Below are 25,913 nucleotides of genomic sequence, written 5' to 3'. Positions count from 1 at the left end.
CACACACATGCTGTGAAAAGTGTTTGTGTTTCCCTTGTGTGTTGTAACAATAATGGCAGCGGCACTGAGAGCGACTTAAGGCGTCCCCGTGAGATCCCCGTAATTACTCTCACGCGCTTCACCGACTTACTGATGGGGATCTGCCGTCGCGTCGCCTCTTCTGCCGCCGGAAAATAAACAGGATCTTCAGCGAACGACTTGTGGTGCGTTTTAGAGCAGCCTCCTTCCCCCCCCCCTCGTCTATTCGCCCTCGAACCTGCGTTTCTGTTTCACGCCGTTCGTTGGCCGCGTTGCTTCCGTCGCCTTTAATGGAAGCGGCCACCAGCAGCCGCGCGGCGTCTCATCAAGCCGCTCTCTGCAGGAATAGAAGACACGACGCAGGGTTGGTTCCTTCTTCTCTGAGTGTGTGTCTGTGAGTGTGTGTCTGTGTGTGTGTGGGAAGGCCCTGGCATTTCATCTCAGCTGGGCTCTTATCTGCTTATCCGACCACTTTATTTCCTTCTGGATCAGGTGAAGTGGGTCTGCATAACCTCGCACACACACACACACACACACACACACAGCAGCACAACGCGTTGCGTGAGAGTGTTTTTGTGTGAGATGTGCGTGTGTGTTAGTGTAAATGATTCACTCCCCACACACACCGTAACACTGCTCCTCTGGTCCTGACCTGGAGGGGGGGGGGCAAACATTCCTCACTGGTTGTGTGTGTTGCTCGTGCCCCCCCCGGTGCGTTATACGTGTGTGTTATTTCCGTGTTTGTGCTCGGCGGCGCAGAAGAGTTTGGAGGCATTCGTTCGCAAAGTCGACCTTTGGCACGCAGGTCGAGGGGGGCGGGGTTACGTTTCGTGTTTCAAAGGTTGCCCGCTGGCTACAGTGAGGACGAGGGGGGGGAGGTCAGGGGTCATGGCGCCGCCCTCGTGGATCAGCGCTGGCTCTGCTACTTTTGCTCTGCTTCAATCCTGACTCACCAAAGAGTTCTGCGATCGCAGGTTTTCGGCCCTCGGAGGGGGAGGGGGGGGTGAGGGGGGGGGGGGGGATTTCTCTCTTTTCAAGTAGAATTCTTATGCTGCACTTGAAACGATTTATTCATCCGCGAGGCAGCAGCAGAAAAATACAGAAGCAGAAGAAGTTCAGAGAGACCCAAATTTAAAAAAAAAGGCATTGATTCATGCAGCAGACAGGACATTTTTTAGATAAGTGCGAGAGGCTCCCAGGGAGCCAGTGGAGTGAAAGCTTAGTTGTTCGCGTGCCAAAAATGCTCTTTCCTGCGTTTGCAGAGCAACAGAAAGCCGAGTCCACGCCGTCCGTTCCGGTTAATCAGCCGTCTGCCCCTCATTCCTACAAGGAGCAGAGTGGAACACCGTGTTACCGGAATCAACCGGCTTTACTCAACAACTACCCCCCCCCCCCCCCCCCCTTCCCCTCTCAACTATAATAGCATGTTGTTGTCAAACATTTACTCCCCAAACACCCCCCCGCCCCAGGCGTCCACATCACCTGCCCTGACAAGCTGTGTCTGCTCTTCACATTTACAAACTCTCCCAAATCTCTGTTATCCACCAGACCAAAGAGGTGAAACCAACCACCATCCGCCAGCCGTCCGACCGTTGTGCGTTACGCGCACAGTGTATTTCAGTCATTTGTGTGGCCTTTGTTGTTGAGGCCTCAGGTGAAGCTTTCTCGCTGCAACACACTCCTCACACAAAACCTTGCAGGAAAGAGCGTGTTCTGGTACAGCGGAGCGGGAGCGCCAACCCATCCGCGGGGATTACGGGTCTTCCGGAGGAGGGAAAAAGGTACATTTGAAAAAAAAAAAAAAAAGAGGCGGTTAGAGGGAGCGATGCGTCGATGTGTATCCACGGCAACGGCGCCGGTCCGTGGTGTTTTTTTAGGAGTGAGTGCACGATGATTGCACGGGAAGGCGAATGGATTCCCTGTGGGGTTCACGTCTTTGTAGCCGTGGCCCCTTTTTGTGAAAACCATTACTGAAAATGTGTGTGTGTGAGACACTCTGAGTGTGTGTGTGTGTGTGTGTGTGTGTGTGTGTTCGCTCAGGTCTTCGCAGCACAAAGGCTTGATTCCCATTTGGATGGCAAAAAAAAATCCAGCTGTGGATGAAGTAGTGAAAGGTATGAAAGACATTTTTAAAAATGTATTTTCCAAAGTGGTGCAGAAGTGCAACGTGGCAGCATGCTAAGTGGGTAAGTAGGACGCTGAAGTCATTGAGTGCTTTAAAACCGAATGAAATCAAGTTCATATGAACATGAATATGATATATATATCATATTCATGTTCATATGAACTTGATATATATATATATATATATATATATATATATATATATATATATATGGAGAAAAAGAGTATGCGTAAACAATTCTTTTATTCAAACCGTCAGAGAGCTTTATTGTTTTCAGCAGTTTCAGGTTGATGTTTAAAACGTGAAGCTAGTGTGTGGCGTGAAATGTTCTCATTATTGTGTCCACGCCCTATATGTAAGCATTCTTTGTCTCTGCGTTTAGCTTTAACAGCTCTCGTCCTCCAAAGTGCTCATTTAAATTCACTGCCATTTCCAATACGAAAGCGTAACGCCTCCTCCCACCTTCTCTGTTTGTCTCCCAGTTTCACACTTGCTTTTATCCCACACAACCTGACTGTGTGTGTGTGTGTGTGTGTGTGTGTGTGTGTGTGTGTGTGTGTGGGATGGAGGCTGATAGCCATAACAGTCATTATCCCATCAGCTTCCATACCCCCCCCTACACACACACCCTCATAAACTCAGTGTTAACAAAACATCATTTTAATCACTCGCTCACTCACCGCTGCCTCCACAGCGTCACGCTGCCAGATGTGCACGCACAGATGTGCACGCACGCGCGCACGCCGCCGCCCCGCACTGTGCTTTGTAGCTATTAGGCTAGCATCATTAAAGCTCTTCAGTCTAATTATCTCCCCCGATGAGCCGCAGGTCTCGATGGGACGGGGGGAGGGAGGGATGGGGGGGGGGGGGGGGGTCCGGCTTGATTGACTTGTGCTCTTCTCAACGAGCCGTCAGGCACTGAACAGACACACACACATACAGTGTGTTCCCACACGCACACACGCACACATGCAAGACCACCCCCCCCCCCCTCATGTTAATTTACATCTTTGTGAAAAGACCTGTCAGTTCTGTGGAAGAAAGACAAATAAGAATCATTTTGAAGGTCTGAGTGTGCGTTGGTGACTTTTTCGGCCTCGTGTGCCACCGAGGATGGAGCGCTGATGGAAGAAGGGAGTGCGAGTCCTGAGAGCCGGGAGAGAGAGGAACAGGTGAGGGGAGGATCTTGACAAATTGGGAGAGGGTCCCCAGCAAGGCGGAGGCAGGGAGTGATAACAAACGTGAGCCCAGGATGGTAACTCTGAGAGAGGGTTCTGACTCTGTGAGTGTTTGTGTGTTTGTGTGTGAAGCGGAGAAATAAACATGCAGACGCGGAGCGCTAGAATCACTCCAAACATCTGATGAAGACAAACAAACAAACGCCTCGTGTCGGTCCATTACATTCTGAGTGGGAGTTGCAGGAAGATGCATCTGGCCTCCACAGGTCGGCCTACATTTCAATGTGTCGTGCACCTTCTGCACCACCTAAACCACTGCATTTTTATTAGAGTGACCCCTGAGTGTGACCTCTGTCTCCCGCAGAGCGAGCGGGCCCGGGGGGGGGCGGTTAGGGGGAGGCGGCCCTGGTAACAGATGGCAGAGCGGCCCCTACGTTCAGCTGCGTGGGCGATTATGGACACAGCTGCCAGTCACTTGGCATGTAAGTGTGTGTGTGTGTGTGTGTGTGTGTGTGTGTGTGTGTGTTCTTGTGTATGAAGCATGAGTGAGTGTGTGTTTCTTTGTACTCGGCACGTCGGCGAAGTCGCGAAGTACGCCACCGCGTACATTCTGCGCCGTTAAGATAGCAACGTTCACGTCCCCCCCGTCAGCAGGAAAAAGGCGCCTCTGTGGCCCCCCCCTGCGTTCCTGGGGCTTTACCCCCCTCCAGTGGTGCTTCCCATTAATGCAGTAGAGGGACAACGTTAAAATCAACGTGGGGTCACCTGACGAACGTGTCATGGAGCTACTAGCTGCTGTTTGACGGGTTTGATCTTGCAGTTTTAATGGGGCATCTTACAGAAAACAGCTGCCTGATCGCCAGAAGAAAGCCGGTCGCCTCAATCTGTCCGATTGCATTAATATGCTCGTTCTGAAAAACATCGATTAGAGGAGCTTTAAACGTCATTTTTGTCCTCCTGCGTTGACTCGTGGTTTTGCCGTTCGACATGAGGAACAACACAAACACCCGCTGTCACATGATCAAATCGTGGCGCCCTCCCGGAGAACATCTCAGCTAATTAGCGGCGCAGCTATTAGCCAGCTGGGGAAACTCTTCAGCTGAAGCAAATGAGGGAAAATGAGGGATCGCGGAGAACGATTCATGAATAAAACATAAAGGGCCTGAACACTTGACATTTATTTTTTTGTTGTTGTTTATATCTACAATTTCGAGTTTGCTTCCTACCCGAGCGTTGGATTCGCACGACTTCAGGCGGCCCTCAAAACGCTCGTGAGTAATTGTATGAACCCGCGGCCCGAGAGTTTCCCTTTTGACGCCACAAATGAGGCCGCCCGGCTTAATTGGCTGAAGGGAAAAGCCGAGTTTTCATGCCATTAAAATGAAGAGCGTTGTGACGCGTCACTCATCGGTCTGCCAGTCAGAGGCTTCTTCCGCCTCTTCAGGTCGGTTACTTACTTCTCTTGTTGGAGCATTAAGGGCTACACCTCCTGTAAATACTATTTTCAAGGTCTACCTCTTTTAATTAGTGACTTTGGCGTTTTCATTGAAACAGGACGTTTCCTTGTTAGCTCTGCAATGGCCGCGAGTCACACTGAGACACGTTGAGACAGAGAAGTGATGTCACATCCTGTTCGTGGCTTCCTGCTTTGGCCTTTTATCTCTCCGGGAGAATTAAACCCACTAAACAGCATGTTGAGTTTGAGTGACGCGTCTCGTTTTCAGGGGACAAAGACCACCCGTCTCACGGTGCCTGAGAGACAGTGTTCAGACATAAAGGAGATTGAAGTTACAGTTTAAAGTGTTGCACAGACATTTTATGGTGCACTCTAAAACGACTCATGGTGCCGTAATCAACCAACGGAACGAACCCCGATGACGGAGGCCGAGGTGGAGACATTATGCCCTCTGCTGTTCAGTAGGAGGACGATTGTCTTTGTTCATCCCAGATTTCCTTCAGTAAACCCAGATATTTGCTATTATTTTTCCTTGTCCCGTTTGAGTCTCTGAATAAATTTTGTTTCCGTCGATAAATAATTCTATGGTGGAGCCACGCAAAGCTGGTTGAGCTCTCAGGAGCTCCGGTTCTCGTGGATTGGAGTCCACACGTTAAACAACAGCCAAACACAAAACACAGGATCCTGACCACCTGCTGCAGGGACAGCGGAGCACGTTCTCCAACAGACTCCTTCCACAACGAGATCATTCCTGCCCAGTGCAATAACTCTCTACAATAAATCATCCCTGGCTAAATAACGACAATAACAACCCTGCACAGCTGTGATGCTGCTGCTTTTCCTCTTCTCCTTTTACAAATTATTATTATTGCCTCTTTTGGAAGGTTATTCTTTTGTTTCAGTTTATTTAATTTAATTTAATTTAATAATTTAATATTACTCTTATTATATTGTATATAATGTGTATCTTTTTATTCTATTTTCTTCCCTGTACATGCTGCTGTGATACCAAAATTTCCCTCTTGAGGGACCAATAAAGTATCTATCTATCTATCTATCTGTCTATCTATCTATAACAGCACAATGAAGGCAAAGATTATAACTGCAACGAAACAACCAATGATTCCTTTCCTTCACAAAACATCCCTCAATGTCTGACAGCTACGGAGCATTCAAATGAAGAGCTCTAATTAAAGAAGGAAACCCCCCCCCCAGTAACCTGGAGGGGGAATCCAAATAATCTCAGATGATTGTGAGTAAAATGAAATTAGCGTCAAAGCCAAATCTGATCCCAGTCTCCAGCTGAGGGACAACGTTTGACACGTTGTCGAGTGCAGCTCTTCTCCAGATTGTGAAACAGGGGAAACGGAGGCCGCACACTGGAGGACGTGAACGTGCCGCTGAGTCGTAATTACTGGTGCGTGTGATCAGAGTCGAGAGTGTTTCCTGCATATTGCGTAACAAGGAGATTCTTGTAGATTTATGAACTAACACAACATCACTCGTCAGAATCCTCCAAACAAACCTCAGTCTTTGTTTTCTTCGTTCGTCTCTGTGATGTCGTTTTTTTTTTTTCATCCATTATTAATTAACAGAAGCCTCTCTGTTGTGTTGTTGCCTCGGTTGATAAAAGCAGAGTAACTCGTTCCAGATTCACGCGTGGACAATTCACCTCCTGGACTCACATGTATCCACCACAGGCACAAGTGTCTGGCATAAATATTTTATTTCATGAAATGACACAAAAATATTTCACTTTATCCAGATGAGGGACGACTCACGACACCAGTAGGGGGCGATAGAGCATTAAATGATTTGTATTATTTGGACGGCCGGTTGTGTCTGAGGCCCCCGAGGAGAAACCCGATGGTTCTGGACGAGTTGCATTGAGCTTCTCAACCACCAACGCGTCCCTCTGAGCAAGATCACGGTCCCTGTCGGGTGGTTTTCTTCATTCACCCAAGAAAGCGTCCTTTGTGGGTTCTAAGGCTTTGGGGGGGGGGGGGGAAGCGTGTGGAGCTTGAAAGTTCTCACAATGTCCGACAAGGCAGACGAGGCGGCTGGAGGTGGGTTCTTGTTTACTTCTGGTAAAAGATGTGATACAGCTGGTCGTGGGCAATGCCCGCGTAGGTGCTCACGACTGTGCTGGTGTCGCTGTAGATGTTCCTGTGGGACAGAGAAGCGCTTAAACCGGCATCCACACACGGCATCAATGACTCCGTCTCTGAGGAGGTCTTACTTTGCCTTCTCCTCCAGCTTCAGGCCCTTGATGGTGTCCAGGTAGCCGCTGGCCGTGTTGACGGCGCTGTCATAGTAGGACATGAAGGTGCCCGTGATCTTGGACAGGGCGCCCTCGTCCTCCTCCACCTCGGCCTGCCTCGGCATGCGGAAGCTTTCGGCGCCTTCAGCAAAACAGGTCAGAGGTGTTTTTTTTTTCGATCAGCAGAGTAACTCATATTATCACACGTCGATCCCCTCGGTGTTTTCAGAGGACGCGCTTACCGAGAGCGAGCAGGGCAACCAGCACGGTGACAACCAGCAGCTTCTTCATACTGCCGCTCGTATCTACGAGGACAGAGACAGACACTCGCAGGCTCACCTCACTTCATCCACCAGGGTGAGACATTACACTTCGATGCTCAGACGAGCTGCTGTGTGGACTTAATTAATTAATATCAAAACTAAAACATTATTTCCGGTTTAGAATCATGTTGAACATTATTTTTCGTAAAATCTTCGAACATAGAAGTCGTGCTTTTTAAGGCCCCGGAGTGAAAAGGTTCAGTACTCACTGTATCGCGCCTCAGGAGACAGAGTAAGAGGCCCCCGGAGGGCCGGCCTGTTTATATAGGAGCCACGATGTGTTTACTCGTTGGTCCCAGAGCCAAAGTGCATCCTGGGGAAGATAAAGCTGCTCTGTGCCTTTCAGGGAGTGTGGGACATTCGCGTATTGATGAAGCAGACATCGCTGTTCTCTGTAAACACGGGAATCGGACCGCGGAGGCGCTTCAAACACCATCAAAAGCCACTGGTTGGGCGTCATGGGCACAGGGGCTGGGGGGGCTGGGGGGACTGGGGGGACTGGGGGTCTGGGGGGGGGGGGCGTTGTGTCGGTACCTTTCCCATTAGCCACCTTTGAGTGCAGCCAGATCAGACATTTTCCATTGATCCCTGACAGCAGCGGACGCACAACGTTACAATAGTCCTAAGTCCTGCTAACACGGCGGCGTCGACAACACGTCATCCGCCCAAACATGTGTTATGAAACGCTGGGGGTCACGTGAGGTCGTCGTTTTGGGGTGATTGTGACCCGGGGGTTTGGTGGTAAGCGCAGCGATCAGAAGCAAGAGTCGCGTCAGGTGATCAGCTTCAGGTGCGTCTTCTCTCACACCTCGTCCTCACCTGGGCGGGTGGGTGGTGCCCCCCTGGCCGGGAGGCTACCATCCCTTTGACCCCTCCCGCCCCCCCCCCCCCCCCCCCCCACCCTTGTCTATGCATTAGATCAGAGGAACAATCAATGATGCACACAAGTCGGTTTGTTCCTTTTCTGTTTGTGGTCTGCTCACACAATTTGTATTCCTCTTTATAAAGTAACATAATAATGATACTAGTTGCTAAATATTTTGACTTTTCTTTGCAGTGGCAGGAGACGTGCAAGTCACAATAGATTCATTGTGACATTCACTAAATCTTTCTCAATTCAATACAGCATTATTTCCAAATTCTTTTCTTTAAATAAAATCCGCATCTATTTGTTCTGAATATGTGAGATCCTTCAGCGAGGAGCTTCTTTTTACAGTTTTGAATAGATACACAAATGAATAATTATTCATTCTTATCCTTAAATAGATTAATGAGGCAGTCCATATAGAAATATATATGTAATTACAATTACAATTATGTACTTTTGTGTATTAGTTAAATGGATTTCAACTCTTGAAATCTAACTGCAAATAACTGAGCTGTTTTATTTCCATATAAACGTTCTCAGAATGCTTCGATCATCTTGTTAACTGAACTAGTGAAGGCAGAGTCTTCGCTCTGATCCCATATTTTGGGCTTAAGGTCTTAAGGTCTGTTCACTGAATCAGCTGATTCGGCGCTTTGATGGAAGAGACGACGAGTTTACGAAGACAAAGACACGGATGCAGATATCAGTCGTCTTGGCTCATAAACTCTAAAGTAAATAATAACCAGAATGTCTGAAAGGGGCAGAAATGAAGAGCAGCGTGTCACTGTTTACAATGACCAATTATAATTATTATAATTATGACTAAATGTAAAAATGCTTCAATGATTCATCGCTCATCGTAATAAAACTGATGCCTTTAACACCTTCATTTTCCTTCAATAAGACTGTTTTGCACTTTGATGTTTGTAGTACATTAATAATTATGTTTATTATTTGTAAATAAGATTGACGCATGAGCAACACGGCGTTTAATGGAGCTCATGAATAAGAACGAACGGAAGAAGCCGTGAGAGTAAACCTTGAATCTATTGATGAAGAAGCACATTTCAGATCGTTTCCATCCATTTTAATGAACACACTCACACATATTCATACACAACCACACAGAGACTTTGGTTAGTGTATCAAACACATAATACTGTACATGCACAATTTGCGTAGGTGGTGTTCACTTTACTTTTTAACTCTGCATGATTTGGCAAAAAAATTATGATTTGAAAAGAGGCAAAGGATTGCACGTGCATGGTGCATCGCTCTTCTCAGCCTAACCTGGTGTACTTTCTATCGTCTATCACGCTACAACGCTCCGCTCTACTGGGTGGGCAGGAACATGTCCAGGTAGACCTTGATGCGGTCGATGCTGTCGCTCAGCTGCTGGCCGACGTGGGGACGCACGTAGTGCTCGTATGTCCCCAGAGCGGCCGTACGGGCCTTGTCCACCAGGGGGGCGGCCTCCTGGCCCAGGCCGCTGCGCAAAGCAGGAAAGGCAGATCATTTAACACCAACATCTGCACAACAACAACAACAGCAACAGCAGCAGCAGCCATCCCAACCGTAGCCTCCATGCGTGAAGCTGTGCAGCTGATGTGGACACTTCTCTGGGATTCACGACAGGTGACAAACGCTCACCTGGCCACCTTGACGAGGGCCTGGAACTCGGGCTTGGCCCGCAACTCCTCAACGAAGTCCCTGGCGTTCGGTCCGCTATCGGCTGATGCCACAGCGCTGGCGTGCAGCTTGTTGAAAGCCGTCAGCAGCCTCTGGTAGAAGACAGATTTCATCGAGTCGTACTTTTGAACCAGCTCCGGCGAGGGTTCGGGCAGCTGACACAGGCACACGGAGACTGGAACAGAACCAGAATGTTACGAACACTCAAAAGTGTATCGAGACACGTTTATTTGATCAGAATTATTGCTTTTGCAGAACAACCAAAGAACCAAAGAAAAGGTACTTTGCATATCTTCATAATACTTTTTGATTTATTTGACCAGTATTTAATTTGTTTTTAAAAAGATCCTTGTCTTGCATGCTAACTTGGTAAATCTAGGTATTTTTCATTAAATTGTTTCAACAAATGCAATGACAAACATGTTACATTTGATCCTTCTTGAAAAGGATTGAAGAAAACAATGATTCAACTGATTTCTATACTTTGTATTTTTTCTCGTCCAAAGCTCCAGTTGAAAATGACATCCATAAGTTGCATTGGCAGCTTTTCTTACCCTGCAGAGCGAGGATCAGCGCCACGGCGTATTTTGCGTTCATGTCTGAATCAAAAGAAAAGAAGAAAAGAACTTTCAGTTTAGAGCCTCGGTTTTCTAGATATTCAATATTCTTTTCCACGTTTGTCACTTTAACCTCACACAGTCACGGCGGTGAAACTGCATTCTTAATGCAAAAAAATCAAATAATGCTTTACAAAGATGTATTTAATTCTGGTGAAATCTATTGAAAAGTCTCTGTAGAAGAGAAGCTATGAGCTCTGCAGCAGTGGAAATAAGGATTACCTGCGGTTGTGTTGGACGGATCCAAGAAGTGACAGTCGTCTCTGAAAGTGAGTTGTCTGTAACTGGGAGCTCACATCTGGACAGGATGATATAGGGGGCGACTGCAAACAAACGTCATCTGATGAGCACACACACACACACACACACACACAAACACACACACACACACACACACACACATGTGTGTGCACATGCACACTGACATGCATGCTGTTCGCCTAAACAAAGTCCAGTGAACATCATATTCACTTTAAATATGTTGAAATGACTTATGCAATGTTCCTCAAAAGACGGTTTATCTGTATTCATATGGCACTTGGAGCCCTGCTGATAGCACCGCGTGTAGCTGTGAGTTGGAATGAAGTCCTGCTGCATGCGTGTCCCAAGTCGTTACGCCACACGTGTCAAAAGGATTTTGAGTTGATTGACTCGTGGCGATCAAACTGTAACAGCTAATCAGAATCGTTTGACGATGTCGGTGTCCCTGTGGTTGAATGCACTTATTGTAAGTCGCCTTGGATAAAAGCCGTCAGCTAAATGACGTGTGATGTAATGTCTGTTGCAGATGGAGTCGCCAGCACGCGTCTGGAAAGGGTCTACGGCGCCCAGAGCAATGCATGCTGGGATTCCTGCTTTCACCTCTCACCTGCATAACCTGGGACAGTAACCTCACAGGGTTTTATTTGTTCTATTTTCTCTCTTATTTTCATTTGTCATATACTTCTAGATTTTGGGAGAATCCTGCAGCCTCAAAAAAGCGTAACAATTAATTGAACAGCTAAACTGAATAATTCAGTATTTCGTTCAGTAAAGTGCCCGTTGACACCAAGTAACTATACTTCTGTATTCCTTCTTTCCTTCTCTATTCCTTCTGTATTTAAAATAACCTGCAGAGCTCAATGATTGGTTCAAACTTTATTTGCAGCATCGGCAGATATGCCATCTGGTCAGAACATGCATACATCTGTGAGGTACAACAGTTTTATTATTGCCTACAGTGGCAAGTAGTTGCCAATGGTTATCTGGATCTTATCCAGCATGGAGCTCCTGAGGTTAGAGGCCCATTCGACGTAGCTCTCAGCCACCGGTTGGATGTGGTCTTCGTAGTAAGCACCGATAAAGCCCATCACTGGTGCCCCCAAGTCCTGGACTTTAGCGTTGACTTCCCTGTGAGATGCACGAGTTCACCGAGGGATGTAAAACGTGGCTCAGAAGTGGCGGCGTTGATCGTGCTCGTAACGGTACCTGGTTTTCTGCGCCAGCCTCCGCAGTAACCCCGGGGGGTCCGTCGGCGGTTCAGCATCAGACACGCCGGACATCGGGGTCTGGGCCGAAAGCGGGCCGCACGCTGCAGAGGGGGACGTTTGTCAGTCAGGAAATAGCAAAAGAAACGACGAGCTGAGAAAGTGAGGGAGCTGAGAGTGAGGCTCGTAGAATAAAACACCTTGCATCAGCAAGACGACACCGAGAACAACTTCTTTCAGATGCATCTGCCGTGAGAAACACAACTATTACCAGTTTATACATGTGTTTTATATTTATTATGTACATTATATGTACAAATATCACAATGTCAAGTTAATTTAACGTAACAATTTGTTAACATCCAGCAGAAAGAAGTGCAACGGGATGAGTGATATTTTTACCTTTCCTCCGGCTCTGGTCAACAGAAGCTGAATCAATGAGATGTTATCCAGCCTTTCTATTTGTATTAAGAGAACACAACAGCCTGAACATTGGTCCGGATCGGGTGACTCTTCACTCTGTGTGTTTTTTTAAAAATCATTTTATTGACAAAGGTCCGAGAGACAGCAAAGCAACGGGTCTTTGACTAAGTTGGGTCAGACCTTAGACCAAACATAGCCTGGAAATGCAGAGACACACGTGGACGCATTTGGACATTTTAAATTGAGTTTTTAATGAAACGAGTCACATGAAAGCATCGGATGAGCTTTTATTCTCCTCGTTAAATGTCGTCCGTATCACGATGTTAGCAGGTCGATCTGCCGATCTTGAACCCTCGATATCTTCTCAAGATCAACATTAGCTGAGTTCACTAACTGTCCGAGTGCCCTTTGGATCAGATACCTCAAACCCTTTGGCGGGGGCTGATATGTGCACAGGCCAGTCAAAGTCTCTCTTCTTGCAATAGCGCCATGATTTTTAGAAGAGTGGGCGACGGAGGGGCCGGGGGGGCCGGGGGGGGGATCAAACATTTCTGTGGGCAGAGTCCACCACAAAATCGAATAAATGTTCTTATGTTCCAGCCTTGCAGAACATTCTCAACGGGAATAATGCAACACTTGTGTTGATGTTAGAGTTCATAACAGCGACGCACAGACCGGATCGCAGCTGTCTTAACAGACATCTTCTTGTTTTTACACAGTGTGTTTGGTTTTACACACCTGTACTGTCCCTCAGTGTGTTAAAGACGTGTGTGTCCCTGCAAGTATACATCAGAAAAGTCGTATTATAAACTGTGTAAATTGAATCAATCCAAAATAGAATAATGAGAATAGAATTATGTTAAGGGTCACACTTTACGTAGTATACGACTGCATGGAAAATATAAAAATGTGAACCAAAGTCAAGTGAAAGTGATTTAAATCCAATTTCAGCCCACACAACTGAGGCAACGGCGTCCTAATCTGTGACCCCTGAACCCCGGCTGCTTACCTCTGTCACTCTGTTCTCTTAACAGGAACGCATTCTGGGACAACTGGTGGATCATTAACTCAGCATAAACAGTGACTTTAGCCCAGGAGTTGTGAAATGGCACAAAAGCAGCTCTGTTGGCACTTGCCCTTTGGTATCAGCTGTTGACGCAGAAGCTGCGAGCTGTTCTTTGATTTAACGATCTCTCAGAGCCCATTAATACGATATCAACCCTAGTATAAATATGGTCAAAGTACTTTAAACCCATCAAACGGTTGTCCGTCAACTCATCGAGGTGATCTTGCTTATGTTCCTCTTTCATGGGACCCCGAGGTGTTCCCAGGCCAGAGGAGATGTTCCATCTTCCCAGATGGTTCTAGATCTTCCCCCGGGCCTGTTATCATTTGGGCATACCCGACATTCTCTACAGGGAGACGTCCCGCAGGCTTCCACATCAGATAAAGGAGCCCCCTCACCTGGGACCTTTCGAACTGAAAGAGCAGCATCTCTCAGGTTGAGCATTCCCACGTGAGAAGCTCATTACGGCGGAGTTTTGTTCCGAAATGAAATGAAACCAATCAATCTCCATTTTACCTTCGCTCATGAACAAGGTTCTTGATCCCAGTGACTCACTCCCAACCTGGAGGATTCAACCAGGGAACATGACCGTGGACCTGGAAGCACTGACTCTCAGAGCTCCTCGGAGCTCTCTTTACCTTCCTCCACGATGTCTATCGTGTGAATAATGCTTTCTGCTTTTTATCACAGACCCCTGTCCAGCCGAGTCCAGGAAGCTCCTTTACAAAATGTTTCAGTGAAATACAACAAAAAAAACTTTAAAAAGGCAATGCGATTTCGTTCCAGCAATGGTTAGTTTTTATAAAAGTATACCGGTCTGCTTTTAAGTTGTTTTCACAAGAAAGAAAAGTGGTTTTGATCATGATGCACCTTGATTTTTTAAACAAGGACACTGTGATTGAGGGAGCTGACTTATTGAAATACAGGCCTGGAAACTGTGTCTGAGTCGTGCACTCAGTAAGAAATAAAGAACCTCGTTTCATGTTGGTCTTAGATTGTGTTCCTCAATAACCAAGTAGCTTTAAGTTTTACTTACTTTACCCAGTTTAGTTATGTAAATGTGTTATCGAGGGATTTAATCATTTAGGTAGTGACATTGAGGTAGAGTCTGAAGAGTTGTGTCTCTTCAATAATACAAAGAATGGAAGTACAGCTTTCATTAAAATCTACTTGTCTGCCTCTAATATTTTAGAATAATAAATGAACCAATTAATTGGCTTCAATGTTTGTTCCTTTACAAGTTTAACTTTTCTAAGGAAGAACTAAATGTTTAAATCTTGTTTAAAGAAAACTTATAAGGAAAACCACAGTAAGAACACTTCTTATCTAAAAAGTAAATCATTTGAAAATATTCTTAACTCATCAATTTATCATATATTGTGAAATCTAGTTTTATCTTAGAGCTCTGAAGGACTAAGGAATTTAAAAACTGGAAGGAAATGAATTGCAGTCATGGAACATGTGAGTCGAACGTGTGTCCTTTATTTGATTCAGTACATTCAGAAGTTCTTAATGAGAAATACTGATGCAAACACAGGATGCACATAGAAGCATAGCGATGGGCTGCTGTTGTTGTGCAGGGGGTCGGTGGGGGGGGGGGGGGGGGGGGGGCTGGAGATGGGGCTGGAGATGGGGACGGGTCTACTGGTTTGCTTACGACAACTTAGACTTCAAACTCTCAAACTGCGTCTGGAACCAGTTCCTGGGGAGGAGAAGCCAAACAACGTGTTACACAGACGTGCGTGTGGACGTACACGTGTTGCCTAATTATCCCCCGTGTGCGCGTGCGCGCTTACCGGGTGTCCTCTGCGAACTGGCTGGTGGATATCTCCTCGAAGGTGGTCTTGGCCTTCTCGGCCAGGCCCTTGCTCACCTCCGCCACCTGCTCTCCGAACCTATTGAACCTCTGCTCGACGGTCTGCTCCGCGTCCTGCGCCTCTGTGTGTGGGGGGTGGGGGGGGGGGGGGGGGGGGGGGGGGTCACGTTACCCACTATGGGAGACAACGAACGCGCAAACTTCGCAGTAATTCTAGAGACACCTACCTGTGTACGCGACAAAAGCCAGCATCAGCACGGCCACGGCGAGGTACAGCTTCATCTTGGCTTTGGATCTTTGGAGGGGAAGGAAGAGGACAGGTTAAACACCTTTACGCGCGCGCGCGCGCACCCGGAGAGAGAAGCGGCGCCGCGTCAGCACCACTCCGAGCGGACAGTTCCCTTATTTACCAACTCAAACTCAAAGTGTAAAATCCCGCTATCTCACTACGTGTGCGTCCCGCGGCGGGAAGAGGACAGAGACGCGTTCTCCGTCCAGACAGTGGTGCCAGTGAACGTACCTGTTGATCTACTCAGAGGACGACACGGCAGGAGTTTGTTTGAGCGGAGAAGTGTGTCCCTCTTTATAAACCCGCTCGCTGACGCGTAGCGCCAGACTTCAGTCAACATGTCCACGTGGAGACCTTGAGGCATCGCTGCCCTCTTGATTTGGCCATTGCATTAAAAGATACACAGGCTGTTGGCCAATGAGTTACAAGCATATATTTGCATCGTTTTGTAAATGCGGTTATAGGAAGCGCGCTGGTGGGGTGAAAGGTCACAGCGAGCTGTGCAGGATCTAATCACAGAGAAGAGGGCGAGACTATTTATCCATTTATCATCACCACTGTGTCTCTGTTGCACATTTAAATGAATTGAATCATGATCAGACTGAATCCCTCAGCAACAATAGATAATGTGCGATGTCATGCAGGAGGAGCATAGTTCAGCGCTGATTAAAACCAGCAGACCTGAGCTATTTGGAAGCTCCTTTGGACTTAAAGTGCTTCTCACAGGCTTCAGTCCCTGGTCAGGTTAAACCAGATCAGGTGACTTCACTGCTTCAGGATAAAATGATTCCGTTGATAGTGAGATATGCTTTGTACCTTTGCGATGGTGTGAGAAATAATAGATACAAAACAATACAAATGAAAGGCTAATAATTACCACACAGATGTTTGTGTTATATTATTGTAATATGCAATCATAATTAATAATGATTGAATATATGTGACGTTATATTGTACTTTTTTAATTGTACTCCTAATGTGAAGCTTATTTTTGCTGAGTTAAAAAACTGGAAAGTAAAATCTCACATTAAGCCGAGAATAACAAAAAAATCTCTTTAAGGGAAGAAACTTCCACACTTTATCCACACTTTATCTATTTGCCTCTGTAGATTTCTCCTAAAACAATGTTATCCAATGCAGATTATGTGGAAACAAATGTAATTAGCAAATATTCAATAAGATCACGTCCTATTGGTTTATTCTACATTTTCAGAACAATTGCAATACAAAACTCGTCTTAATGTAAATAATCGGTTTCGTGATAATATCTGAACGTCACATATTTTGACCTTTTGTGCCTGGGGTGTTGTTTCCCTTTAAGGATATGAATGCATGAAGCGTCAGCTAAATGACTTGCATCTAAAACATCTCGTAGTAAATATGCCTCTCAAATAAATGTAGTTTAGGTAAACATTCAACATTTAACTTACATTACAAGTTACATTTTCTAATATAGTTGATTCCTTGTTCTTTTGGCCAACCCTGCTGATTGTGAAGACTTAAACTTATACGTTTGCTTATGGGACAAAGTCACTATATTTCACTCTTAAGCAGACTGTTTGAATGGAATCTCCGGTTCCCTTTTGGTGTAATTTTCCATGTACTTCCCTACTGAGCACCCTGTCACCTCATTTGATGTCTGCATACCTTCCCTTTCTCAAAAGGGAAGTGAGTCAGACCAAACCACATGTGGTCCGCCTCGTAAGTTAACACGCGACAAGAACAACAATACAGTTGGTTGAACTGCAGTAACCCCTCATATCTCCTCTCACACCGAGGGGTCTGCTGTAACGGGCCGCTGGCCTATTGGTTGCAAATGTCCTATCGCTGTGATGAATAGCAGCCTACAGTGGAGTTGAATGAGCCCTAACAGGCCTCGACACCCACGTGTGGCTGAAAGATGAAATCTCTTTTGTCATGAAGTGGCCGGCGGGTTTTATGTATGAGCTTGTGCTTGCGTGCATTTAAGTTCCTCTCGAATAATTGCAGGAGGCATCGGGCGTGAAAGTGCACGTCTCGCGTGCTCCCAATTGGCAATAACAAGCTTACAAAAAGGCTGTTTTTGTGTTTGGCCCGAGGGCTCCTGTGGTGACTTGTGTTGTGTGCCAGCTCTGACGGGGCGGGAAAGGACGGAAAGAATAAAAGAGTTGCGATAAGAGGGAAAATCTCTGCATGGGTTGTTTTGGAAAGGTTACTTGCAGTCATGGGCGAGCTAGCAGCTGCTAGATTGTTGGACTTTTTAAAAGCTGCTGGGCAGCGCTCACAGCGCAGACACCCTATAGGAACAGACGGAGCAGAAGTGCTGACCCGGCAAGATGATTGTGTTTTTCCTGTTTTTCATCCATGACTGATCCCGGCAACAATACACAGTTTAAAGACGGTGTTTCACTTGTCTGTTATTTTCCAAATGAACACTGGTTCCTGAAAAGAAGTGATGACAAACACCGCGGTTTCATTTGACATGCAGTGCCCTTTAGCCCAGATAAAAGGGTCAACATGTTTTCTTGTCAGAGAAAAGAGGCCGTTGTTGACGAAAGAAGCTTAAATGAGCAAATACTTTGAGAGACATACCAATACTATTTAAGTATCTATATCTATATTTACCTTCATTTTCAAGGCACAACTTTAAGATTATTGCCTTTATTTGTAAGCGCAGAAAAAGTTAAAAAATGTGAAGATATAGAAGGGGTGAGGGGGGGTGAGGGGGCATCCAAGTGTCGAGTCCATTTTCGGCCTAGATGGTGATGTTGCAGTCCGCTGCCAACTCCAAACCTCCATCCTGGGACGGCTGCCCCAAAGTCGTTCTGAAGCATCTCCTTGACTCAAGTTGATTAAAACATCTGTGTTCTGCTCTGGAAACTCACTGCGTGTGTGTTTTGTCATGAAGCAAACACGGTTTGCTTAAATCTTCCAAAAAAAGAAAACACAGCTGCAACGTTGTGTAGCATGGATCCCAGCGGAGGGCTCAGAGGAATGGAGGGAGACGATGGAGGGACAAATGGTGTCCTCTACTGGCCTCTGCCCTTCACTTCAAAGGAACATTCCTGCTGAGTTTGATAAGCATGTTCATTTTTTCATTTAGACCGATCGGGTCCGAGTTCAGGACCTGCAGCATCTTTCGCCCTTGGGGGATCCAGATGTGTAGCGATCTGTAAATGTCATAATTTGGGTCCGTTGCAACTTCTACAGGGACGTAAAGTTAAGTTTCTATGTCGGTGAGAGACACGACATGCAAGAAATGACTACAAATGAACCTACAAAGCAGTTCAATGCTATGCATCTTAACCATGGGAGGAGACTCATGCTTCCAAACTTGTGCTTGCATGTGGGCACTTTGACAAATATGAATATCTCTTATCGGCATGTCTGAGCAAAGCTGTGTATACACGCACTGATGCGTGGGTTAAAAGCCGAGATAAAGGCAGAGATGACAGAGTCAACATTAATGTAATCTAGGACACAGAGTGTTCCTGATTAGATGAAGGGAATCTGGGGAACCGATCTCTACGAGTCGGGACTGGCACAACTGCAGGCAGTGGGTGGTGGGGTTTGGGCAAAGGGAGAAGGTAAGAGGATTGGGTTCAAGAGCCATTCCTTCTGTAGAAAGGCAGGATTCAGAAAGGGCCGTGGTACAATTAGGCCATTAACTTCTTATAAGTGCTGTTGCATGATTAGTCCTGCAGCCATTGTTACTGTGATGGGTGGTGATGAAAAAGTGAGCACACTTGCTAGTCATTAGAGATATTTTCAGCAGCTTTAGGGACCAAATGTACAATGGAACAACAATAGCTTCATGAAGTCTAGTTGTTGGTGTAACGGAACGCGTTCTCAGATAAAATATCACATTTGTGCTTGATCAGACCAACAAACGGTGGAACCAGAGCTTCTTTTCTAACTTTTTATTCACTCGCACTGTGTGCAGAGCAGTGAGCAGCATGGTGGGTACGTGACACACAAGGGACACAACATTCAGACTAAAGAACGGACAGGCAGCATTACACTCACTGATGCATCGAGTTTATCTTCTTCTGTGTGAAGCACAACAAACAAAAAACGCAGAGAATACAGAACGGTACTTTAGTGGTTCACCTCTCAAAAAACACCCCCCCTCCTCCTCCTCTTTCCATCACAATCATTATTCAGTGCATCTATTGAAAAGAAAGACACTTGCGTTTGGTGCATTTAGGGATGGGATCACCCCAATGAGGACAGCTTGTAGACAACCAAACAAAATGTAGGAAGCTCAATACAAAACGTTGGCGGGTGGGTTGCTAGCTATAACTGTTGATTAAAAGTAGAAAAGCAAAGCATATTGCCAGAAATGTTTCCTGTTTAAAGGCCCTTACTGACGGGGTGCTTGTGTTCAGTGATCAAGGGAGGTAATAAGAGAAGAGACGTTTATCTGATGGCCTTCAAAGACGCAACTCACGCTTCATCTCATCACCCCCCTTATCCGGAACAAAAGAGCACCCAAATGGAAATGTCAGAAGTCACTCTCTTCCCCCATCGGTAGCATGACATTAAGAGAGTCTTTCTTTAAGAGCTGGAGGTCTCCTTGACCTTGTCCATGATGTTCTCGATCTGCTCGCGGATCTGGACGGCGTAGGGGGAGATCATCTCGGTCAGTTCGTCGATCTTGCCTTCCAGGGAGGTGCGCAGCTCCTGGGCGGTGGACTCCAGCTGGGTCTTGATGCCCTCAGCCTGAGACTCCAGGATGGTGGAGATGTCGGCCAGCTTCTTGCTGGCGGTGTCACCGGCCTGCTGGACGTAGGGCTCAACGTTCTCCTTCACGGTGTCGAGGTTCTGGACGGTGCGGGACTGGATCTCACCCAGGTAGTTGGCCACGGCGCTGACGGGAGGAAAGGAAGCGGACATATAGATTTTGTGTGAAGAAAAAAAAGTTTGATAAAGTCTCAAACTTCACTTTGCTTACCTGCGGATTTCCTCAGTGTCCTTGTTCAGGCGCTTCTTCAGCTTGTGGCTATAAGTGCCGATGCGGCCGCGGACATCATCGGAGTTCTGCTCGATCATGGTCTTGAGCTCGCCCAGATACACGGCGCTGCGCTCCTTGGCATCCACCATGTCCTTCTGGAGTTTGTTGGCCAGAAGCTGCAGGTCCTGAGACAGCTGTCCGGTGGAGCCATCGGCGTACGGGGTCAGCTTGGTATTGATGTCATCTCTGTACGCTGCCAGCTCGGCCATGGTATCGGTGATCAGAGTGCTGGAAGCAGATGGACAAGATGGTCAGACGTCAAATTTGGGCTTTAACCATAGTTCAAGGTTGCAATTCAAGTTTTGTAAATGGGAGAAGTAGGAAAGGGAAAACATTGGAGCATGTGGAGATACTGAAACAACAAATCCCTACCTATTGAACACAACATGGTAAGAGAATGATAAAGTGTACGTACTCGAGCTCCCTGGTGATCTGAGAGGTCTTCAGGTCCCGCACGACCACATCAGCCTTCTGGTTCAGGTCAGAGACATACTGCCAGAAGCGATCCACAGTGTCCTCCCATCTCACGGTGGCATCAGCCTGGCGCACAACGCGAGCGCTGCAGCCTATCGTGGGAACCGCGGAAGCATGAATATACAGAAAGCCATAAAAGAATAAGTGTGGTCAGTGGTAGACCAACTTACCAGTGATGACTGCGAGAGCGAGGATCAGAGCTACAGCCTTCATGGTTGGGTTTACAGATACTCCTGCGAATTAAAGAGTGCAGAGGTAAGCACCCAAACAAAGGAAAGAAACACGGCGAGGCAGACATTACTTCTTCCAATAGCGAAACTACAATTTAAGCAAGAATTCTTCCATAGGCTTGTTTGTTTCTTTAAAGGAAAAATCGCTTCGTATGGTTCGACTGAGCAGCACAACGAGGTTCTGGATACTTTCTCTCCATAAGAAGAGAAACGTCTCCTCACACTCACCTGAGAGCTTGAGCTTTCTCCGTGCAGCAGAACACTGCGCCTCTTTATACAGCGGCGCGAGCGTGCGGCGCGATGGAGGGGGCGGGCGCGCGGGGGGGGGGCGATGCCCGCGAGCATTCACGTGGTAACGATGATTCGTCTGCACAGATTCCTGTTTCCCTCCACGGTGCTTTTCACCAACACCGCGTCCGAAGTCCTCGGGAGGTCCGCGTCGGGCTGATGGAGCCGAACAAGGTCTGAAATATGTTCTGTGGTATCAGCCGGTGAGATGAAGCTGTTAATCACCTGCACATACTGCTATGTAATCTACCTGAGATGACAATATACATATATATATATATATATATATAGATTACATAACAGCATACAACAACATAACAACATATGGTCCCAAAAAATGTAAATGATTTTTTTACTTTCAGTATAATTTGCCTCTCCATTATTTTAATGCACAATCACTTTTACTCTTATTACTACTTTTGCTCAAGTACTTATTTATTATATATATGATATTATTATTATTTATTATATTATTATATATATTATTATTATTATATATATATACTATTATATATATATATATATATATATATATATATATATATATATATAAAATAATAATATATGTGTGTTATCCCGTAGCCGGCCTTGTGTTTAGTGACCACAGCCTTTCTTTGATCTTCATCAGTGTTCTCGTGAGGCTATAAATCCCCCGGGGGGGGCAAGATGCAAATAAGCCTTTTTCACTTACGTGATGCAATTCAATCTAAAGTGCCTGTGGCTGCTGACCCTTGACACCACGTCTGTCTCCCCCCTGCAGACACACAAACCCCAAGTCAATCCCTACAAGATAAGCATTACATGTAGTAGAGTACAGAGAACGTGAACTGGTTTTATTTTTTATTACATACTGATACAGGCGAACGGTCCGCCTGCGTGTTCCTCGTGTTTGAAACAGCAGCTTATTGAGCAACACATATTGTTTCCGTGGCAGAGTCATCAGTTTGTTTTGCTGCCATTAGTTATGATGTAAAACCCTTTGCTCTGATTCACTGCCTGTGTGTAACGACCTTTGCTCTTTAGGACGTCGGTGTTGTCAACCAATGTCTTTTTCTTTCATAGAGGCCGAGCGTTACTCTGGAACAAAGTTTAAATATGTTGGCTCGGCCAGGTAATTAGTGCGAGAACTTTATAACACTGGCGTGTGAGAAGACTGTACCTAAATGTAAAGTTCAGGTGTTGTGTGATGGATGAACATTTTCTCTGTTTGAATGCTAATCAATCAACAAGGAGATTAAAATTCTTTGATGACGTTTAAGTAAGACTGAATTCAGTGTTTTTAGGTGTGACTCCAGCGTTAAAAACCTTTGACCTTGATAGTGCCCAACAATAGTGTGTAGTGTGTGTCCCCGCAGGAGGTGTGTCGCACAAAGAAAGATACTGTATGTTCAGCTAGATAAGGAGTCCAATCCAGTTCAAACACACAAACAAATCCAGATCTAAAACTAAAACATTGTCACGCAAATTGCTGTTTCTGTCCCGTCTCTAGAACATGATGAAATGTTCAGGGTCATTCGCCCACACTAATAAGATGTCCACAAACTACATATCTCTGTATGTTTGTGTTTCCTTCTGCTCCACAATGACGGATGCCCGATTGAGGGTCTATCAGGAGCAGATGTGTGTGTGAGGGTCACTTGCGTAACGCCGGCCTGACGACGGATTCTGTAAAATGGTTTGAGGAATTAAGCTGTTGAGTCTGGATGATGTCGTCAACAAGCAGAATAAGTTACTGCAGTTGAGTCTGTGGTTTAAGGTCAGAATGGAGTGTTTTTTCCGTCTCACAGTCAGCTGATCTGGTCTCACTGGGGCAAAGGGGTCACTGGTTTGATGCGAAGCCGCTCATGTGCTTCCATCAACAAAAGTATCCCTGACTCACATTGCCGGTAATTGGAAGAAATCTGCAGTCTACATGGATTTGCTTTTATTTTCTGCTGTCTGATGCACAATACTGAAAAATAACATACTGTTGTTGCTTTTTCCCCCCCTTGTCAGTAATATACTTAAATAATTATGTAATAATTTGGTTCGTAAAAGCCCAAATTAACATTTTATGAGCCCTAGTTACCACTAAAACCCATTACGTATTTGTAACAATAAGTACTGTTAACAGAATCCGAAAAGCCAAAGTTTAACTGGAAAGCTTGGCGAAAGCAGACGTAATATGAAATCAGAGTCGGTGTGTGTCTGTGTGCGTTTGGAGGGTACTTGTGAACATAGTCAGTGAGAAATGGGGGCAGGACTGAGGAATGTTATTGGCAGCGGGGGAACGCAGCGTGGGAGCTCTCTGGCAGCAGTGAAGGAGGCACAGAAACAAAAAAACAAGGTAGAAGCAGAACGTGTTTACGTGAACTTCCAGGCCTGCAAAGGCAAACCTGAACATGCCCACAGCTCCAACGCAGAGGGGCGGGCCCAAAGCGGGGGGCGAGATTCTGCAACATGAACTCAAGGAAAAAAAGGGATTTATTCCCTACTTATTTTATGTAGTGTTAAAGTTTATTTCTTTGTTATAAGACTGAAGTATCAGCATTAAAAATGGCTCTCACAAATATATATATATATATATCTTGTATATATATATATATATATATATACACATGTACGTATCTACAATGTAGGGACTCTATATGTTCACCAGGTGGCACTAATTATCATCAAAGATCCTTGTTGCATCCAGTCAAGTCCAAAAGATCTCAGATCTTACCAACTGTCAATTTCACCGGGACTTTGTAAATAACCAACAGACTCACAAGTTGATGTTTAGCCTTTATTTTTTCACAATATAGAAAGAGAACAAAGTGTTTTGTTGTATTTATCTTTTCCTTTTATACTTTAAACAGTTCAACTTCCAATACCAGTCATTTTATCTCTCAAAAACACAATCCCATTCATGATCTGATCTTGTTCTGTAGGTGGCTCCTTTCTGTTCGGCACGAGATGGAGGTGGCTTTACTGGGCTTTGGCAAAGGACTCGTAGAGGGAGGTGAGCTGGGCCTGGAGGTCCTGGGCGTAGGGGTCCAGCCTCACCCTCAGGTCATCAACGTAGGGGGCAGCGATCTCTTTGACTTGTTGGGCTCTCTGTGTCAGCTCGCTTTGGACCTTCTGCGTCGCGGGCGCCACTTTCTCCTTGAAGTCCTGCAGGTGCTGGTCCACCTTCAGCTTCAGGTCATCGGTGTAAGGCCCCAGCTGAGCCTGCAGATCCTTCACACTCTGCTCCAGGTTGGTCTTGAGCTCCTCACTCTTCTGCATCAGGGTGGCCCTCAGAGCCTCAGTGTCCACGGACTCTGCGTAGGGGGCCAGCTCCTGTTTCAGCTGCTCCACTCTCTGCTGGACCTTGGCTTTCATGTCCTCGGTGTAGGGCTCCAGCTTTTCCCTGACGGTGCTCAGCTCCTGGTTCAGACGCTCTCTCAGCACATCGGCCTCTGTGGTGACTTTGGTGATCAGGTCCTGCGCTGCAGGGGGAAGCTGCTCCTGCAGGGTGATTGCATAGGTGCTGGCCACATCGGCGCTCTCCGTCAGACGAGCACTAGACGAGGAAGGGAAGAGCGGCATTAGGTTCCACCTTCACTTACTTTTATTGTGGGGAGGACATGCAGGTCTTTTAGCGCGTCAATGAACTCTCACAGTGGGGTTGTCCGACATACCTGACATCCTGTCCAAACTGAGACTTTCGGATCATCTGGAGGGTGTCATCAGCTGTCTGGGTTGCCTTGGCAACATAGTCCCAGAACGCATCAGTCACCACATCCAGCTGTGGCTGGGGCGCATCAGCATAGAAGAGGTTGGCATTACAGCCTGTTGGATGGACAGACAAACTGTTTAAAGAACAGCTCAGAATGTTTCAACCTGATTTTACATTTTAGGGCACATTATACCAGTAAATTGTTTTTCATGCTCCAAAAAAGAAGATCGGTCCTTTTGTTAAAGTACTCACCAGCGAAAGCGGCTAGGACGAGCACAGCAAGGACCTTCATGGCTCTTAGACCTTTTAACAAGGAGACAAACAGTTGGTTAGCTCAGCGCGGTCACCCGAGAGTTCTTCTGAATCAAAAGGTTCAGCTGACACTCCGAGCCGATCCTTCCTCCTCTTACCTGAGTTTGCGAGTGTATCTGCGAGTCAACTTGGCAGCGCTTGTACTCAACTGGTGAGCTTGTGCAGCTTATATAGCAAGCCAGACTGTAATGATCACAAAGTCCAGGTGCTAGTGTCTTGCTGTCACCTTGACTCACCCTCCTCTGCTCACTGAAACTGTGTGCCAGAAAACTGAACTGTTACCTCAACGCACAACACAGTGAGTGATTTTCTACGGCTTGATAATATAAATGACCACTTG

The 25,913-nt window shown here is 46.2% G+C and overlaps 6 protein-coding genes across 7 annotated transcripts; all 6 read right to left on the bottom strand.

Moving 5' to 3' along the window:
- Window positions 1-6,486: 6,486 nt before the first annotated feature.
- apoc2 (apolipoprotein C-II) lies at window positions 6,487-7,830 on the bottom strand. The gene is made up of 4 exons (XM_040166398.2): window positions 7,570-7,830; window positions 7,280-7,342; window positions 7,017-7,179; window positions 6,487-6,943 (listed from the first exon to the last, which is right to left on the bottom strand). The coding sequence occupies exons 2-4, from the start codon at window positions 7,326-7,328 to the stop codon at window positions 6,856-6,858; spliced, it is 300 nt and encodes a 99-aa protein (XP_040022332.2). The 5' UTR covers window positions 7,329-7,342; window positions 7,570-7,830; the 3' UTR covers window positions 6,487-6,855.
- A 1,470-nt stretch (window positions 7,831-9,300) lies between these two features.
- Window positions 9,301-11,248, bottom strand: apoa2 (apolipoprotein A-II). Its single transcript, XM_040164963.2, has 4 exons — window positions 10,757-11,248; window positions 10,472-10,516; window positions 9,879-10,092; window positions 9,301-9,717 (listed from the first exon to the last, which is right to left on the bottom strand). The coding sequence occupies exons 2-4, from the start codon at window positions 10,512-10,514 to the stop codon at window positions 9,561-9,563; spliced, it is 414 nt and encodes a 137-aa protein (XP_040020897.1). The 5' UTR covers window positions 10,515-10,516; window positions 10,757-11,248; the 3' UTR covers window positions 9,301-9,560.
- A 408-nt stretch (window positions 11,249-11,656) lies between these two features.
- apoc4 (apolipoprotein C-IV) lies at window positions 11,657-12,784 on the bottom strand. Its single transcript, XM_040164964.2, has 4 exons — window positions 12,403-12,784; window positions 12,201-12,246; window positions 12,002-12,104; window positions 11,657-11,923 (listed from the first exon to the last, which is right to left on the bottom strand). The coding sequence occupies exons 2-4, from the start codon at window positions 12,244-12,246 to the stop codon at window positions 11,749-11,751; spliced, it is 324 nt and encodes a 107-aa protein (XP_040020898.2). The 5' UTR covers window positions 12,403-12,784; the 3' UTR covers window positions 11,657-11,748.
- Window positions 12,785-14,951: 2,167 nt separating this feature from the next.
- Window positions 14,952-15,952, bottom strand: apoc1 (apolipoprotein C-I). Of its 2 annotated transcripts, none has more exons than XM_040164965.2 (4): window positions 15,826-15,952; window positions 15,533-15,600; window positions 15,286-15,427; window positions 14,952-15,191 (listed from the first exon to the last, which is right to left on the bottom strand). In XM_040164965.2, exons 2-4 carry the CDS (start codon window positions 15,585-15,587, stop codon window positions 15,143-15,145), a joined length of 246 nt encoding a protein of 81 aa, XP_040020899.2. In that variant the 5' UTR covers window positions 15,588-15,600; window positions 15,826-15,952; the 3' UTR covers window positions 14,952-15,142. The 2 variants fall into 2 exon arrangements, with proteins under 2 accessions (XP_040020899.2, XP_077950568.1); XM_078094442.1 differs by having other exon boundaries at window positions 15,753-15,866.
- A 3,526-nt stretch (window positions 15,953-19,478) lies between these two features.
- apoeb (apolipoprotein Eb) lies at window positions 19,479-21,540 on the bottom strand. Its single transcript, XM_040164961.2, has 4 exons — window positions 21,232-21,540; window positions 21,003-21,153; window positions 20,528-20,815; window positions 19,479-20,443 (listed from the first exon to the last, which is right to left on the bottom strand). Exons 1-4 carry the CDS (start codon window positions 21,272-21,274, stop codon window positions 20,131-20,133), a joined length of 795 nt encoding a protein of 264 aa, XP_040020895.1. The 5' UTR covers window positions 21,275-21,540; the 3' UTR covers window positions 19,479-20,130.
- A 2,792-nt stretch (window positions 21,541-24,332) lies between these two features.
- On the bottom strand, window positions 24,333-25,782 carry LOC120810385 (uncharacterized). The gene is made up of 4 exons (XM_078094441.1): window positions 25,672-25,782; window positions 25,514-25,564; window positions 25,224-25,374; window positions 24,333-25,105 (listed from the first exon to the last, which is right to left on the bottom strand). The coding sequence occupies exons 2-4, from the start codon at window positions 25,551-25,553 to the stop codon at window positions 24,529-24,531; spliced, it is 768 nt and encodes a 255-aa protein (XP_077950567.1). The 5' UTR covers window positions 25,554-25,564; window positions 25,672-25,782; the 3' UTR covers window positions 24,333-24,528.
- Window positions 25,783-25,913: the final 131 nt, after the last annotated feature.

Source organism: Gasterosteus aculeatus, chromosome 20, assembly GCF_964276395.1.
Source record: "Gasterosteus aculeatus chromosome 20, fGasAcu3.hap1.1, whole genome shotgun sequence".
In the NCBI taxonomy this organism is placed as follows: domain Eukaryota; kingdom Metazoa; phylum Chordata; class Actinopteri; order Perciformes; family Gasterosteidae; genus Gasterosteus; species Gasterosteus aculeatus.
This window is presented reverse-complemented; position numbering and strand designations above follow the sequence as displayed.

Coding starts and splice junctions, on each gene's coding strand:
- apoc2 (XM_040166398.2), bottom strand. CDS start 7,328: ATGAAGAAGCTGCTGGTTGTCACCGTGCTGGTTGCCCTGCTCGCTCTC. Junction 7,180..7,279: donor GGTTGCCCTGCTCGCTCTCG/GTAAGCGCGTCC, acceptor GTTTTGCTGAAG/GCGCCGAAAGCTTCCGCATG. Junction 6,944..7,016: donor AAGCTGGAGGAGAAGGCAAA/GTAAGACCTCCT, acceptor TCTGTCCCACAG/GAACATCTACAGCGACACCA.
- apoa2 (XM_040164963.2), bottom strand. CDS start 10,514: ATGAACGCAAAATACGCCGTGGCGCTGATCCTCGCTCTGCAGG. Junction 10,093..10,471: donor GCTGATCCTCGCTCTGCAGG/GTAAGAAAAGCT, acceptor GTTCTGTTCCAG/TCTCCGTGTGCCTGTGTCAG. Junction 9,718..9,878: donor GCCCTCGTCAAGGTGGCCAG/GTGAGCGTTTGT, acceptor TGCTTTGCGCAG/CGGCCTGGGCCAGGAGGCCG.
- apoc4 (XM_040164964.2), bottom strand. CDS start 12,246: ATGCATCTGAAAGAAGTTGTTCTCGGTGTCGTCTTGCTGATGCAAG. Junction 12,105..12,200: donor TGTCGTCTTGCTGATGCAAG/GTGTTTTATTCT, acceptor CCCCCTCTGCAG/CGTGCGGCCCGCTTTCGGCC. Junction 11,924..12,001: donor AGGCTGGCGCAGAAAACCAG/GTACCGTTACGA, acceptor TGCATCTCACAG/GGAAGTCAACGCTAAAGTCC.
- apoc1 (XM_040164965.2), bottom strand. CDS start 15,587: ATGAAGCTGTACCTCGCCGTGGCCGTGCTGATGCTGGCTTTTGTCGCG. Junction 15,428..15,532: donor GGCTTTTGTCGCGTACACAG/GTAGGTGTCTCT, acceptor CCCCACACACAG/AGGCGCAGGACGCGGAGCAG. Junction 15,192..15,285: donor CAGTTCGCAGAGGACACCCG/GTAAGCGCGCAC, acceptor TCTCCTCCCCAG/GAACTGGTTCCAGACGCAGT.
- apoeb (XM_040164961.2), bottom strand. CDS start 21,274: ATGAAGGCTGTAGCTCTGATCCTCGCTCTCGCAGTCATCACTG. Junction 20,816..21,002: donor CAGATCACCAGGGAGCTCGA/GTACGTACACTT, acceptor ATCTGCTTCCAG/CACTCTGATCACCGATACCA. Junction 20,444..20,527: donor GACACTGAGGAAATCCGCAG/GTAAGCAAAGTG, acceptor TCCTCCCGTCAG/CGCCGTGGCCAACTACCTGG.
- LOC120810385 (XM_078094441.1), bottom strand. CDS start 25,553: ATGAAGGTCCTTGCTGTGCTCGTCCTAGCCGCTTTCGCTG. Junction 25,375..25,513: donor CGTCCTAGCCGCTTTCGCTG/GTGAGTACTTTA, acceptor TCCATCCAACAG/GCTGTAATGCCAACCTCTTC. Junction 25,106..25,223: donor CAGTTTGGACAGGATGTCAG/GTATGTCGGACA, acceptor TTCCTCGTCTAG/TGCTCGTCTGACGGAGAGCG.